Here is a 14,698-nt window from a genome sequence, read left to right as displayed (position 1 = left end):
ACAGCCTGAACATGCAGTAACTGGTTATAACATGAAACAACACAAATGTAAATGTTTCCATAAACTGCAAAACTGAACTGAAGGCATCTGGACAAGTATTCTTGATGTAATAATGGAGTATCACAGCACTTTGATTGCCTGTTCTTCACATTTATCACGTTAATAATGATATTTTTTGTTAAAAATGAATACTCACTTCATAAGTCAATAGAATTAGACAGAAAGCAACTACATTGGTACAAAATACTCTCCATCCGGCACTGTACAGTTCTTACAGTTTGTTTCAGTCAATTGGTATGTACATTGTTCAAATGCTGTTTTAGTTTCAACTGACTAGATATTATCAATAGCGCGTAAATATTGCTTGGTCAATGGCTGCATCAAAGCATGATAGGAACTTCATGGAAACGTTCATTCCTAGCACATTTTGATACAGCAATCGCCCAAGAAATATTCAGGGCTACTAATATGGATAGCAAAAAGTTACCTTCCTCTCCCCTGCAAATAGACATCTGAGGACCTAATTCCAATTATAATTCTTCATTCTTTGTTCTTTTGTTTTCTTCCAGTATGCTGTCATCTGTTCACTATATTTCTTCTTTCTGCTTTCAGACCATTTTGAACCAGCCTTTTTAGCTACACTGCCTTGGAATCTTTCCATTTTCAATACTTTTCCTGAAAGTATTCTCTGTTATTTATATCTTCTATTTTTATATTATTTCTTTCTAAATCATCCTTTACTTCGTTGAACCAGCTTCTTGTGGATTTCTTCCCACACAAATATTTGAAAATTTTATCAGTTAATTTACTGTCTTGCATTTGAAATAAATTCCCAACAAACATGATTTTTCTTTTTCTCATTACATTTTAAATATTTTCTATATTTTGTTATATTTCAGCATTACTTCATAATTTTCAACCTTTTGCTGTGTTTTGTGGTCCTAATATTTTCCTTATAATTTGCCTTTTTAGTACTTCTAATTTATCTACATTACAGTTTAAAGCCAGGCATTCATTTACATATAGGTGTTCCGGTTCCCCTACTGTGTCCCAACACCTTATTTTTGCATTTCTGGATGGGCCTTTTTTATTGCAGTTGTTTTCAGCAATGCCATATGCTCTCCTCATTTTATGCAACCTTTCCTCTATTGAAGATTTTTCCTAGTCATTTTCTTGGATTATCTCCCCACTAGATATTTGAAATTTTTTTATCCTCTATTTGGCAAATATCTGTTTTCAGGAATTTTGGAGCATCCTCAGCATTTGTTAAAAGTTTTGTTTTTTCCATAGAACTTCTTAAGCCAGTTCCGCTGGCTATTTCTTCCAGGAGTTTTATTTGAGTTATAGCAGATGCCACATTTTCAGCAAGTTGTTTTATTTTATGGCCAATTTAGATATTACTTTTTTGCCATTTGCCGTGTTACTTTCTGACGGCCCTCTTTTTAAGCACCATATGTAAGTTATTTTTGTCTTATCTCATATCAAGTACATACTACAGCATAGATAGAGTTAATTACCATCCTATGGTTGAAACATGAACCTAGGGCTGTGAACACAAATTTACATGGCCCTGTGACCCTAACAGGCATCAGTGTAGTATGGAGGTGCAACCGAGTGAAGTTCAGTGTTCCCTTCGACTCTGCCTGAAATATTATCCCTCTCACATTTCTCTAAAGCTTGCTGGTTTCACCATCAAAAGAATTCCTCTTTCTCTCAATAATGAAGCAATCTTCAAACTCTTTAATAGAGGTAACAGTTTAGTGTGTTCAGTTTTTTGTTCCACAGTTGTATGCTATCGAAGGTCTCAGTACATGAAGCTATTTAAATCCCATCCCATCAGCATGAGACCACTCAGTCGGTCGCCACCAGCGCACGGAGACAGATGTGTGCAAAGGGTAATTATGACTCTTCCACAACCACAATGTAGTACTTTATGACATTTCTCAATTTAAATCTAACAATGGAAAATCCAGGATGGAATATAACAATATTATGAAAAGGAAAGTTGCTACTCATCATATAGCAGCGATGCTGACTCGCAGATAGGCACAACAAAAAGACTGTCACAATACAAGCTTTGTCAGCCAGCAAGGCCTTTGTCGAAAATAGACAAAAACACACACACACACACACACACACACACACACACACACACACACACACACACACACACACTAGTGAGTTCAACTTTCCTTTTCATAATATTGTTACATTTCTCAATCTAATATTTTTAGTGTTTATTTTGTGTTTTAGACATATTTGGTCAAAATGGATGACGAAGAACGGTACGCTGAGCATTATGCTGTTGGATGGTGGAGCCATCAGACGGTGAAGACAACTTTTATCACAGATGGTAGTGAAAATGAAGAATACTGGTAAAGATGGAACTAAGTAGTGCAAAAACACCTCAACAACAAGTTTTGACACATTCTGAAAAATATCATGAGCAGGAACCTGGAGTGAGCTTGGTAGCAAGATCGGCACAATCAGTTGTTGAATGCTGGAGTCTGTTTTGCAATGAAAATATACTTAGTATTAATATTATGAGAAGGAAAGTTGCTACTCACCATATAGCAGAGATACTGAGTTGCAGATAGTCACAATAAAAAGACTTTCACACTTAAAGCGCGGGGGAGGGATAGTATGGTGGAGATGACGGACGGTGAAGTGCTGCAATTTAGGCGGAGGGCAGCGAACAAGTGGGGTAGGGGGGGGGGGGGGGTGGTTAGAGAAAAAGGAGAGAAATAAATTAAAATATTATTTACAGGAAGGATAGCAGCTTGTGAAGTGAAGTGGTTGAAAATCACTATTTCGTTATGGAAAAGGGCATGAGTGAACTGAACATTAACATAGACTTCTTGTATCTCTGCAGACTTTACCAATCTGGGAGGCAGAAAACAGCTGCCTTTGGGCTTCAGACAGTACAGGCGTTGAAGTATTTCGATTAGCAATGACTTAGCAGCATTTTCATTTTATTTCAATCTGTCTTCGTTTTGATGATAATCTACATGTGAAGAAAGAAAACTGTTGGACAACTTGACATCAATGTGTCAGATATGTGAAACGTTCAATAAAATGGCAAAACAGCCCATGTCCTTGGAGGATACACAAGCATAGATGAAATGCTGCTTGCATTCAGAGGCAGATGAAAATTTACATAATACATACCACCAAAACTGGCCGAATATGACATAAAGATATTAGCTTTGGTTGATACAAAGAACTTTTATACCTTCAACCTTGAAATATATGCCAGGAAGTGGCAGATGGACCATTTTCACTTATGTTCCATAATTGGTTTATGAGCTGTGAACTAGTGTCACATTTTCTCAAAGAAAATAAGCTGAATTCCGTGGAAACAGTGCATAAGAACAAGAGACAAGTCTCTCTGGAATTTTTTGAAACATGGTAAAGAAGTTTATTCATTCGAAGTTGATTTCCAGTTGGGTGTACTCTGAGTCTTTCGCAACGGCATACATGAATAAAACATTCTCAGTTTTCAAGCCGTGTCAGTTTGCATAAAATCCTTGAGCTTTTGATGACCATCTCCGCCATCGTCGTCAGGAGTTCACTGATTGCCAGGGCTGCTACGGTTTTTCGCTTATATAGGCATGATGACATCAGCAGCAGCCAACCAGATAGACCCAATGTGACGCACACGCGTATGTTGACCCGGGCAGCTAGCGCGGAGCTAACTGGATGACGGTTCTATATCAGCACTAAGTAAAGGCCTCAACTTTTCTCCAGCTCCACGACGTCTGCCAATATTGGATATAATTAGTGGAATAGAGCAGTGCATTAGGAATCTTTCACACGATGCAGCTGAGGACGTCAGGCAAACTACCAGCCATATCCTGGCGAAAGCTAAGTCACCAAAATCTAATATTAGCCAGGAGGAACGATATTGCTTACGGTTATTAACCCTTTTAGTGCCAAATACGATCTGATCGTGATCCAGATTTTCGGCGAAAAATGCCAGTAACGATCTGATCGTGATGCCTTTCTCATTCATTTTTTCCGTGCTTGAAGGCAAAGTTGTTAGTATTTCCTAGCGAATGAGAAAGGCATCACGATCAGATCGTTACTGGCATTTTTCGCCGAAAATCTGGATCACGATCAGATCGTATTTGGCACTAAAAGGGTTAAGTGAGAATGAAGACTTGGTTGTCTTGCCAGCAGACAAAGGGAATGCCACTATTGTTCTGAACTCTGCAGACTGCCACCTGAAGATGCTATATTTATTAGAAAACACTACGTACCACAAGCTTAGTCGTGACCCCACACAGGCCATTGTCAGAAAGATAGGGAAGTTATTATAGAATTCTGGTTTGCCAGATGAAGTGGTAAAGAAATTGAAATTAACGTCTTGTGGCCAGACCTCCCAGGCTTTATGGATTATCAAAGATTCACAAAGAAAGTCCACTGAGGTCCATTGTTAGTGCAATCAGTTCGCCCACCTGCAGACTAGCTAAACATCTGGCAGGATTATTAGCATCAAAATTGGGACATCGAACACCATGTTGCCAACTCTCAGAAGTTTGTTGAGACACTCAAGAGAATGAAGATAGGCCCAAACAACCTAATGGTTAGCCTGGACGTCGTGTCACTTTTTACGTGGGTGCTAATACAAGATACGCTGGATCTTTTGGCCCAACATTTTCCATCTGGAATCATTAAGTTGTTCTGTCACGTCCTGATGACAACATACCTTTTGAAACTTCCTGGCAGGTTAAAACTGTGTGCTGGACCAAGACTTTAACTTGGGACCTTTGCCTTTTTTGGGCAAGTGCTCTACCATCTGAGATAACCAAGCACGACTCACGCCCCGTCCTCACCGCTTTACTTCCACCAGTACCTTGTCTCCCACTTTCCAAACTTCACAGCTCTCCTGCGAACCTCATTCTGGAAACATCCCCCAGGCTGTGGCTAAGCCACGTCTCTGCAATATCCTCTCTTCCAGGAGTGCTAGTTCTGCAAGGTTCGCAGGAGAGCTTCTGTGAAGTTTGGAAAGTAGGAGACGAGGTACTGGTGGAAGTAAAGCTGTGAGGACGGGGCGTGAGTCATGCTTGGGTCGCTCAGATGGTAGAGCACTTGCCTGCGAAAGGTAAAGGTCCCAAGTTCGAGTCTCGCTCCGGCACACAGTTTTAATCCACCAGGAAGTTTCATATCAGCACACACTCCGCTGTAGAGTGAACATCTCATTCTGGAAACGTACTTTTTGTACTGCGATGAATATTATGAGAAGACGGACGGCACAGCCATGGGATCACCACTGTATCTCCAGCAATCGCAAATTTCTTCATGGAGCACTTTGAAGAGCAGGCTCTGCAAACTGCAAAATTACGGCCGTCTTGCTTTCCCAACAATATACTGATGACACCTTCTTGATATGGCCTCATGGTGAAGATACACTACAGCAGCTCGTCAATCACATGAATGGTGGCCATCCCAACATTAAATTTACTGTCGAGATGGAGAAGTACGGCAAGCTACCGCTCTTGGATGTTTTGGTTGAGCGGAAGGCAGGAGGCCAGCTTGCTCATTCAGTGTACCGCAAACCAACACACACTGATCAGTACTTGAAAGCCAATAGTTTCCACCACCCTGCACACAAGAAAGGGGTCCTGAACACATTGGTTCATAGAGCCAAGATTATCTCTGACGACGACCACCTACAGTCTGAATTGCAGAACTTAAAACATGATTTCAGGGAAACTGGATACAGCAAAAGTGACATCGCAAACGCTTTCAAGGGCCGCCGACAAAAGACACGTGGTGAATCAGTAGAAGAGGCCAAAAGGACTGCATTCCTGCCACACCGCGGAGCAACTAGCAGTGAGTTAGGAGCTTGACAAGTCGGCCATAGCGGAGCATTGCCTAGAAAATGGACATAAAATTAAGTTCGAAAATACAAAAGTGTTGACTCATGCTTCTACATATTGGGACTCCGTTATAAAGGAAGCAGCCGAGACTCGTTTAAACAATAACAATTTCAACAGAGATCAGGGGTACACAGTCAGGAGGGCATGGGGGCGAGCGTTGGACATCGAAAGAAAGCAAAGACAGATGCACAGCGTGGGAGTGGCAGTTTCAAACGTGGCGCCTGCCCTTGCACCACCTGACGTCACCGGTGCTGCCATGGGCAAAAGCTCCGCTAGCTGCCCGGGTCGACTTACGCACGCGCCACACTGGGTCTATCTGGTTGGCTGCTGATGATGTCATCATGCCTATATAAGCGAGAAACCACAGTAGCCCCGGCAGTCAGTGAACTCCTGACGACGATGGTGGAAATAGTCATCAAAAGCTTGAGGATTTTATTTGAATTGACGCGGCTTGAAAACCAAGAACATTTTATTCACGATTTCCAGTTGGGTTTGTGTCTTGTATACCAAAGAAAAACAAACCTGTATTGCTCATATCTAGTCTTCCCCACAATGCTCAGATTGATGAATGGACTGGAGAGAAGAAGAAATCAGAGATAAAAATGCTTTATAATAGAATGAAAGGTGGAGTAGGCATTGTAAACAAGTTGTCTGATGTAAGACCCAATTCAAGAAAATTGCCTCAGTGTTCTATGCAAAATTGAATAGGGTTGGCATAAGCACTGATATTGTTCATCAATAAAATATAATAATAAGACCCAAAAACATTCTAGTTTTATCAAAACACATGGCCATATGCTTGTCAATGAATATCTGACAGCCCGAAAAGAAATACCTGGATTCCAGAGGACTTTGCATGCGAGAATCTGAGAGTTCAGCAGAGAATCTTCGCAGGAATTGACTGCCAGACTGATTTATTACTGATTATGTGACTAATTTCCCATCTTTTCTTAAAACGGCACCAATAAATACTTATGACTCGCCACATCCTTGACATACTGTCTTTCTTTTATCACATCCTCGCCAGGTTAAGATTCTACAAAAACCTCAAACTTCAGAAAAACAGTCTAAATCAAAATTCAAAGTCTGGAATGAAATACTCTAAACACTCTTCCCAAGTTGATTACATGTATTTTTCACCAAATCACAGGCTAAATCAAGCTGAAATTTGGTGATTAGTAATACATCAAGAAGTTTATTCCAATTCAAGTTTACGTTTGACACACAATCTTATGAAGCTATAAATATAGCTTGTCCAGTTGTCTTGTAATTTAGAGGCACCACATCTGTAAGTTTCTCACTTCCACACATCTCCATCTTGACACTAGGTACAAGTATTAGAAACATCACAGCAAAATACAGGGTGTAACACAAAGCTATAGCCAAACTTTCAGGAAACAATTCTCACATGTACAGGACGAAAATATGTTACATGGATGTGGGTCAGGAAATGTTTTATTTCCATATTAGAGCTCAGTTTCTAAAAGTCAACAACACAATCTTCAAAATGATGCCTGATCCGTGGATAGCACATGTGGGGTTGTCACATTGTTGCAAAAAAGTACAGGGTTGACACACTGTTGAATGAAAACCAGCTACTGTTAGTGCCTGCACACACTGCACATGGAACAGATACAGTAGATTCTCATGTAGCACTTTCAGACAGACATGTGGTCAACATTACTTGTTGCAGCTGTCATATGCTGACACCAAGGTTGTAGTCAACTGCACAAAGAAATTCCTCCTACAGTGAAGATGTTCTCATCCTACATCTCCCCCAGCCATGTTTAGTAGGCTTAAATGTCCCACGTTCCCAAAGACTATAATCAACTGCTTCACATGTGCTCTGTTGGGGCACTGCCATTCTGGAAATCTCCTCCACAGTACCATGGTCATTACTATTTGCCAATCCATACAGCAAATTGGAGTACTCTTCCACTACATTTTACCGGAAACCATGTCTGGGACAAATTCGGAAGAGCTGATGCTATGTGCATGATGCTAGTAGAGGAATGAAGTCAGCTGCATGTCAACACAAGCAATGAAGTGAATCTGATATCAACATTATCTTTGTTTAATTGGAACAACAATCACTGGTGGTGAACCTAAGAATTACAACTTACTGTACATTCTAACTAAACGCAACCAAGATGTTATTTTGAAAATTTCATTTAAGAAATCATTTCATGTAATGCCGGTACGTTCTGTTTCTGTTTTTTTTTTATTAATGTGATTATGAAGAGAAGTATAAAATGAGCTCCAACATTAAACTAAATTATTTCTTGACCCAAAAATAAATTATTTCTTGACCCATGTCCATATAACATTTTATTCCTTTATGTGTGAGGAATGTTTCCTGAAAGTTTGCCATGCCTTTTTGTTGAACCCTGTACACCTGTGCTTTTGTCAAACACAGCAGAAAAACCACAAACTTCAAGTGTTTCCTCCAGAGCTAATAAAATATCTATGAACTGCTGCTGCAATTCTATAGCAAGAATTTTTTAGACATAGTGTTTCCCGAGGCATTGCCTTTAAGTGTGGCTACTAGCTTTCCACAAGTTTCAACTTCTACCTGTTCCTGATCCACTGTGAAGAAGTGTAGTGCTGTGCACGTTATACTTCCTGGTAGAATTTGATATGCTCAAACAAACTAATCCAATAATCCAGATAAATAGATCTGTCTTCTCAAATAATAGAGGCATGGCACTCCACTAGTTAAACCTATTGTCAGAATCAGAACAAACTGATCAAAGCAAATGTTATATCTGTTTCAAAGCCTTGCGAGCGGAGAATAGAACTACACTTCTCTCCAACACAGGCTCCAGGCAGCGAGCAGTCGAAAGTGCTCCCAAGTTGGTAGCAAGCCAGTGATTGTGCTGCTTTACCGCATTAATAGATACATATTGTTCAAGCAGCACAGTTACTAATTTTGAATAAATTTTATGTCATTTACTGTTGTTAGTTGCTAACAAAAACTGAAAGCCTCCGATGATGCTCTTTCATGAGGCACCCATTTATCTATGCACATAACCAAACCAAAATACTGAGTGCAGGTGCAATTGATGATATAACTTACCTTTGGTTGTTGTTTGTTGGTCTCCACAGCACCATTATGACTAACAGGATAATAGAAAATAAAAGATGCCAGTAAGCATCATCAACCCATAGTTCTTTCCAGTCCTGAAAGAAAACAGAAGACTATTACTAAAGAACTTGCTTGTCCTTCATTAATGATGAAGAATATCAAAATTTCATCCACCAATTCCTAATTGTTCATAACAAATATAAAACTGAACTGTGGTTAAAAATTATCCCACCATTTGGTTGTATAGCAGTATCTTAGCATCAAAACTAAAAGCTTAATGTCTACATTTCCAAACCATCCAGTGTCTTTGTTGAGGTTGTGTACTGTCATCTATCCCTACTTCACATTACTGTTTGTTTTATTTTGTTGAAAACTGACATGGTGGGGCCATGGCTGCATGAAAATACAGTTTAATTCTCACAATAAAGTAAAAACAGTGGCTGGTTGGCATGTTTACTTTATTAAAAGAATTAAGCTGTGTTGTTTCTATATTTGGCTATCTCACTTCTTGTTGTTCCCACTTGTAGCTGTTCCAAGCACGTGTGTGTGGGTGCTGCAACCCCAAATGTTGTTTGTACACACACAAATAATTTCTAAATTGGCTATCCCGCTGTACCAATGCAAATACTAAAATATAGTCAATCTCCTCTAGAATGTATAGTAAGAAGCTGTTCAATAACACGTTTTCACTAGTGCACTACTCAGTCTCTCTCTCTCTCTCTATGTTCTTTTTTGTTTGTTTTATTGAGAAACACAAAGAGAAAATCAGTTCTGTGAGACGCTTTAATGACTATAGTACACTTCAATGGAAACATTACCATACACCTTACTGTTCACAGTAATTGATAAGCACGCACCTACACAACTTATTTCAAACAAATACAATCTCTCTCTAACTCTTCCACCTAGCCTCCCCATGAAAACCTTCCACGAACGCCTTACTTCCTTACTGGCTCCAATGACTCTAGTTCAGTATCATGGTTTTATAAATAAGCCTTTCAATTTCATTCTGCATGCATAAAATGGCCACATTACCATAATCCTGAACCACAATGCACCTCTTACCTATATAAGTGGGAACTATCAATCCAATACATCAGAAGTTCTCTTAATTCCCTTTGCATAAACCTCTGCTTAAGTCTCCTCCTTAAATCCATTTCATAAATATCACTTTCTCTTCTACCACTTTGCACATCATCCTGTCAAAATGCCACCTACCTCCCATCATTCTCTTCTAGCTCTCAGTTCTGTGAACGACACCTTTTCACTCCTTATTTTCTACTTCCACCTGTCTTTCCCTCTAATATTCCTCCACACATCTCCCCATGCCTGCCTCCTCTTCCTTGCCAATATTACTGATTCTCAGCTGCCAGTGGAGCAGACACAGATGGGGGATCACCCTAGCAAAGACATGGGCTGCAAATGGGGAAATCCAATGAAATAAGTGACTCTGACTAAGGGCAGAGTATTATTACGCAGATCCTGTGAACGAGTTCTCGAAAACAGCAAAGCTGATCAAATGTTCACATACTACTGTTGTGAGCATCTATGGAAAGAGATATGACTGTGAAACTACAACTAACTGCTAAATGTCTGGATGTCCACGACTCTTCAGCGGACGTAGGGTTCAGAGGCTTGTCTGCCCTGTACAGTAGGATAGATGGTGATCTGTGGCATCTCTGTCAAAGGAGTCCAACCCTGTTACAGGCACAAGTGTTTCAGAGCACACTGTTGAACTTTGAACTCCACAGTAGACCACGTGGGTTGACACGTTGACCCAACAACATAGTCAATTACAATTGCAGCAGTCGCGGGACCATTGGGATTTGATCGTCGCTCAGTGGAAACAGGTCGGCTCTTCGGGTGAATCACATTTTTGCTACACTAGGTCGACGGTTGTCTCCACAAACACCATCACTGATGTGAACAGCAGCTCAAAACATGTTCCACTCTATGGTCGCAGGCTAGTGGGAGCAGTATTATGCTATGGGAGACATTCTCCTGTGTTTGCATGAGACCAGTGGTAGTAATCCTAGACACACTGACAGCTGCGAACCACCTGCATCCCCTCATGCTTGATGGTGATGTCATCTTTCAGCAATATCACTGTCTGTGTCTCAGAGCCAGAACCATGCTACAGTGGTTTGAGGAGCATTACAGTAAACTCAAGTTGATGTCTCAGCAACCAAATTAGTCTGATGTAAATCCTATGGAATCCACCTGGGATGCTATCGAATATTGTCACCGCATACGCAAATCAGCAGCCCATTATTTTTGCGAATTACATGATCCATGCGTAGATACCTAACGCTACATCTGCACTAACCTACCAACGAATTGTCGGATCCCTTATATGCAGAATCAGTGATGCATTTCGTTCCACAGAAAGACAAACAAGCTATTAACCAGTGGTCACTATGTTTTGGTTCATCAATGGGTATTTCAACATTAAAGTTGCTATCAAAAGCCAAAGTAATTAATAATATCTCATATGTCTGGGCCAGTATCAAGAATTAACAGGATTTGAAAAAGGATGTAAGGAATCTGATGGCTGTGGTACACATCCAAAAGAAAACACCCACATATAAGTATCTTTGGTGATGCATTAGGTTTCTAAGTTATCGAGGGCCAAAGTTATTCATTATATAACATACAGTTATTTCTGCATCATAAGTCACCAATATCACAAAACAGCTCAAAAACCTAACTACTTACCGTTAAGCAGTTTGTGAATCTGTGGTATTTTATTGAATACAGCATGAATATTACAGAAGCACCCACAGCAAATATAAGTGTGTTGGTGAAATGGTGGTATAACGAAAGCTTCACCAAATTCCTGTGAAGAGCAAAAATGAAAATTAGATGTAAGTAGCGACTGCGACAAATCAAAACACATTTTAGGTCAGTCATTATTCATCACTTCAAGGAAAATATTCTTACATCCTTCACAATTTATCAAGGACACATTATTTCACTTTTTGACTAGTTTGCACTACAATTTAAGGTTCTTGGCCACAGTCTAAAGTTAGTACATCATTTTCTTTGTTTTAATGATGTATACCTAAAAATAAACAAGAGAAGAAAAGTAAAAGCTACTTCAAAAGGAAATTCACCACAAAACACAGTACCTGAACATATTACAATGAGTAACAATCAAAGTTGAAAAACAGAAGCTAGTTTTGTACAATGGTGGTGTGTAGGCCTTTTATAAAACATTGACACATGGGAGGTAACTTGCACAATTTTTCATGATAGTTCAACAGGAAATAACGGTCTTATGCTGCAGTGGACTATTATGTATCACCTAGTTTCCATGCAAGATGCTTCCACTACATAAAAAAGACAGTGTAGTGAGCCTTAAAAAGAAGTTATGCCTCCTCCTCCAGAGTCCACACCTCTGATTTTTCCCCCTTTTGCTGTGTCAAATAAACATGATTCATTTTCTGTGGTGGGTAACACTTGTAAATTTCTAATGTCTTACACGTCTTCATAGTACCAATTGCATACTGTTAAATCATCTTTTGTTGTGGCATGATTTGCACACTTTTTTACTCCTGTTTATTGAAACAGTGGAATTAAAAGAAACAAAAATATTAACCTTCAGTATTCTAATTGCAGTCCGTCTTCCTGGGTCTACTATTTATGAGCAAAAACATCAAGTCATACAGACAATGCAGTGACATATATAATTTGGGGTAGAATATTAACCTTCCTGCTACAACATGGAATATCAGGATATGTCACAAAGCCATCTCATACACGACACTTAGCTAAAAAAAAAAATTGCTTTTCTCCTTATGAATCAGGTTCATTTGGTTTTCACACATAACACACACTAGTGCTGTTTTCTGGAATTGGTATTCTAACCACTGACTCTCAGTATTTATTCCTTAATGAAATTTGTTGCAAATAAAGTGTGTGTATTTCCAACCAATATTTCAATACATAGTGTCAATTCTAGGAATAAGAACAATCTACATATAGACCTAAAATCACTTACCTTAGTCTAAAAGAGGCCCAATACCCAAGAACACACATTTTCACTACATTGCCAGCAACCATTAACAATTTGGTTTCACGTATAGCACATTTCAAAGATAGTTTGAAAGACTTTTTGGTAGACAACTCCTTATACTATACAGATTAATATCGTAACAGGGAGTGTTAGACCAGCTTATGTAAAAATGTCTGTTAGATTCCAGTTTTGACAACACTTGATCACAACAGTCAAGAGTAGGTATTTTGAGTGTGATAAATTTCTTGAAAGTGCATAACTATGTTTTATTCTGACAGTGTTTTAATTCTGTAAATATTAGTAGTTCCATTTTACTGTAATGTATTCACATATGGTGACACTCTCATAACAAATGATCAGGGAAGTGAGTATAAAATGCAAGTGTTTTTTATGTTATATTCTATATATTTTTTACATTATACTTTCTGACATGCTCCCCACCCACGAGAATCATCTCATTTTTGAGTCTGTAGAGGGAAAACTGGAGCTAATCTAATCTACTTTGTGGAACAGAAAACAAACAAGACATGTTGGATCCAACAGTGCCCTGTGAAGGACAGTTAAGTAGTAGCTTCACTAATAACAGAACAATGACGACACACTATTCTCTTTTAATTTTCCTTCATTATACTTAAAACATGAAGCATCTGATTATTAGGAAACTGACTTTCTTATTTAGGTTATCAGGACAAACCTTTTCATATATTACACAACACAAAGTATGACTGAAGCATCAATAAAAACTGCAGTGTGTAACAGTTTTATAATCAGTTTTGTATAAGTAATCTCATAATTCAACAATGTCACTAAATCATAAAGCAGAAAATCAGCTTACCTACGAAGTCTCAAAGTTCTAGTTGTTTGAACAAGACTAGTAAATATCCACCAACAAATGATAGAGTCGAGAACAGCAAGTGGAATGCCAGATATAAGAACTTGATTGCTGCGGTCATTCTTCTGGTGCATAACACGGAGATAGCTTTCTATTGATGCTAATACAAAATATAGAAGTCCAGTCCCCACAACACGGTGCAGCATTGGACCAAGCCGTGGCCTGAAAACACAAAGAGATATTGAAAGTAAATGTACACTTTGAAACAACATATCACGCAAAGATATATGAACTCATAAGTACCAGCCCTCCTATCAACTGTGACAAGCAGCTATGGAAGAGCAGACCAAAAAGGATCTGAAGGATTACTCTTGGACTTGTTAAACCTAGGATCGTAAGCTAAGAAATGAAGGCACAATAGGAGAAAACAAATTGCGTAGGAAAGATACAGCAGCTGATTAAAATATCTCGCTGCCCACCTGGCCTTAATTTACGTTAATTTCTTCCATCTCAGCTTTTCTTCGCTATAACTACTCTTTGGCTTCACACTCTGTTTTAGTTTTCTACATCTTTCATTGTCTTTCCCATCTATTTTTCACCGCCACCCTCCCCCCCCCCCCCCCTCCCACCTCTTTTACATACAACGCACTTCACTTCTCACTCTTATTAACTTGTGCATGATGTTTTAGTAGTAATCTCTGTCTTGCACATTACCCTGTGTTCCACCTTTAAGCAGCTATCATGATTTTAAATCTCATCACATGCAGTCCCCAACAATCAGTCTTTCCTTTTCATCCCGTGTTTAAGCCTCCCCTGACCCGCAGTTCTGGGTGACTTTCCCAAAATCTACACCTTTTCCTAGACCTCTCCAGTCCTTTTCCTTT

At 39.2% G+C, this 14,698-nt stretch overlaps 1 protein-coding gene across 1 annotated transcript in view; it reads right to left on the bottom strand.

Annotated features, from left to right (window-relative positions):
* The window catches only part of LOC124619267 (transmembrane protein 87A), a 70,878-nt gene that overhangs the window by 19,486 nt on the left and 36,694 nt on the right, over positions 1-14,698 (bottom strand). The window contains exons 9-11 of the mRNA XM_047145534.1: positions 13,818-14,036; positions 11,683-11,803; positions 8,959-9,062 (exon numbers count right to left, since the gene is read on the bottom strand). Coding sequence (XP_047001490.1) covers positions 8,959-9,062; positions 11,683-11,803; positions 13,818-14,036 — 444 coding nt within the window. The remainder of the gene's footprint in view (positions 1-8,958; positions 9,063-11,682; positions 11,804-13,817; positions 14,037-14,698) is intronic.

Source organism: Schistocerca americana, chromosome 6 (genome assembly GCF_021461395.2).
Source record: "Schistocerca americana isolate TAMUIC-IGC-003095 chromosome 6, iqSchAmer2.1, whole genome shotgun sequence".
NCBI classification, from domain to species: Eukaryota; Metazoa; Arthropoda; class Insecta; order Orthoptera; family Acrididae; genus Schistocerca; species Schistocerca americana.
The sequence above is the reverse complement of the archived record's forward strand: the minus strand, read 5'-3'. Positions and strand labels throughout refer to the sequence as shown.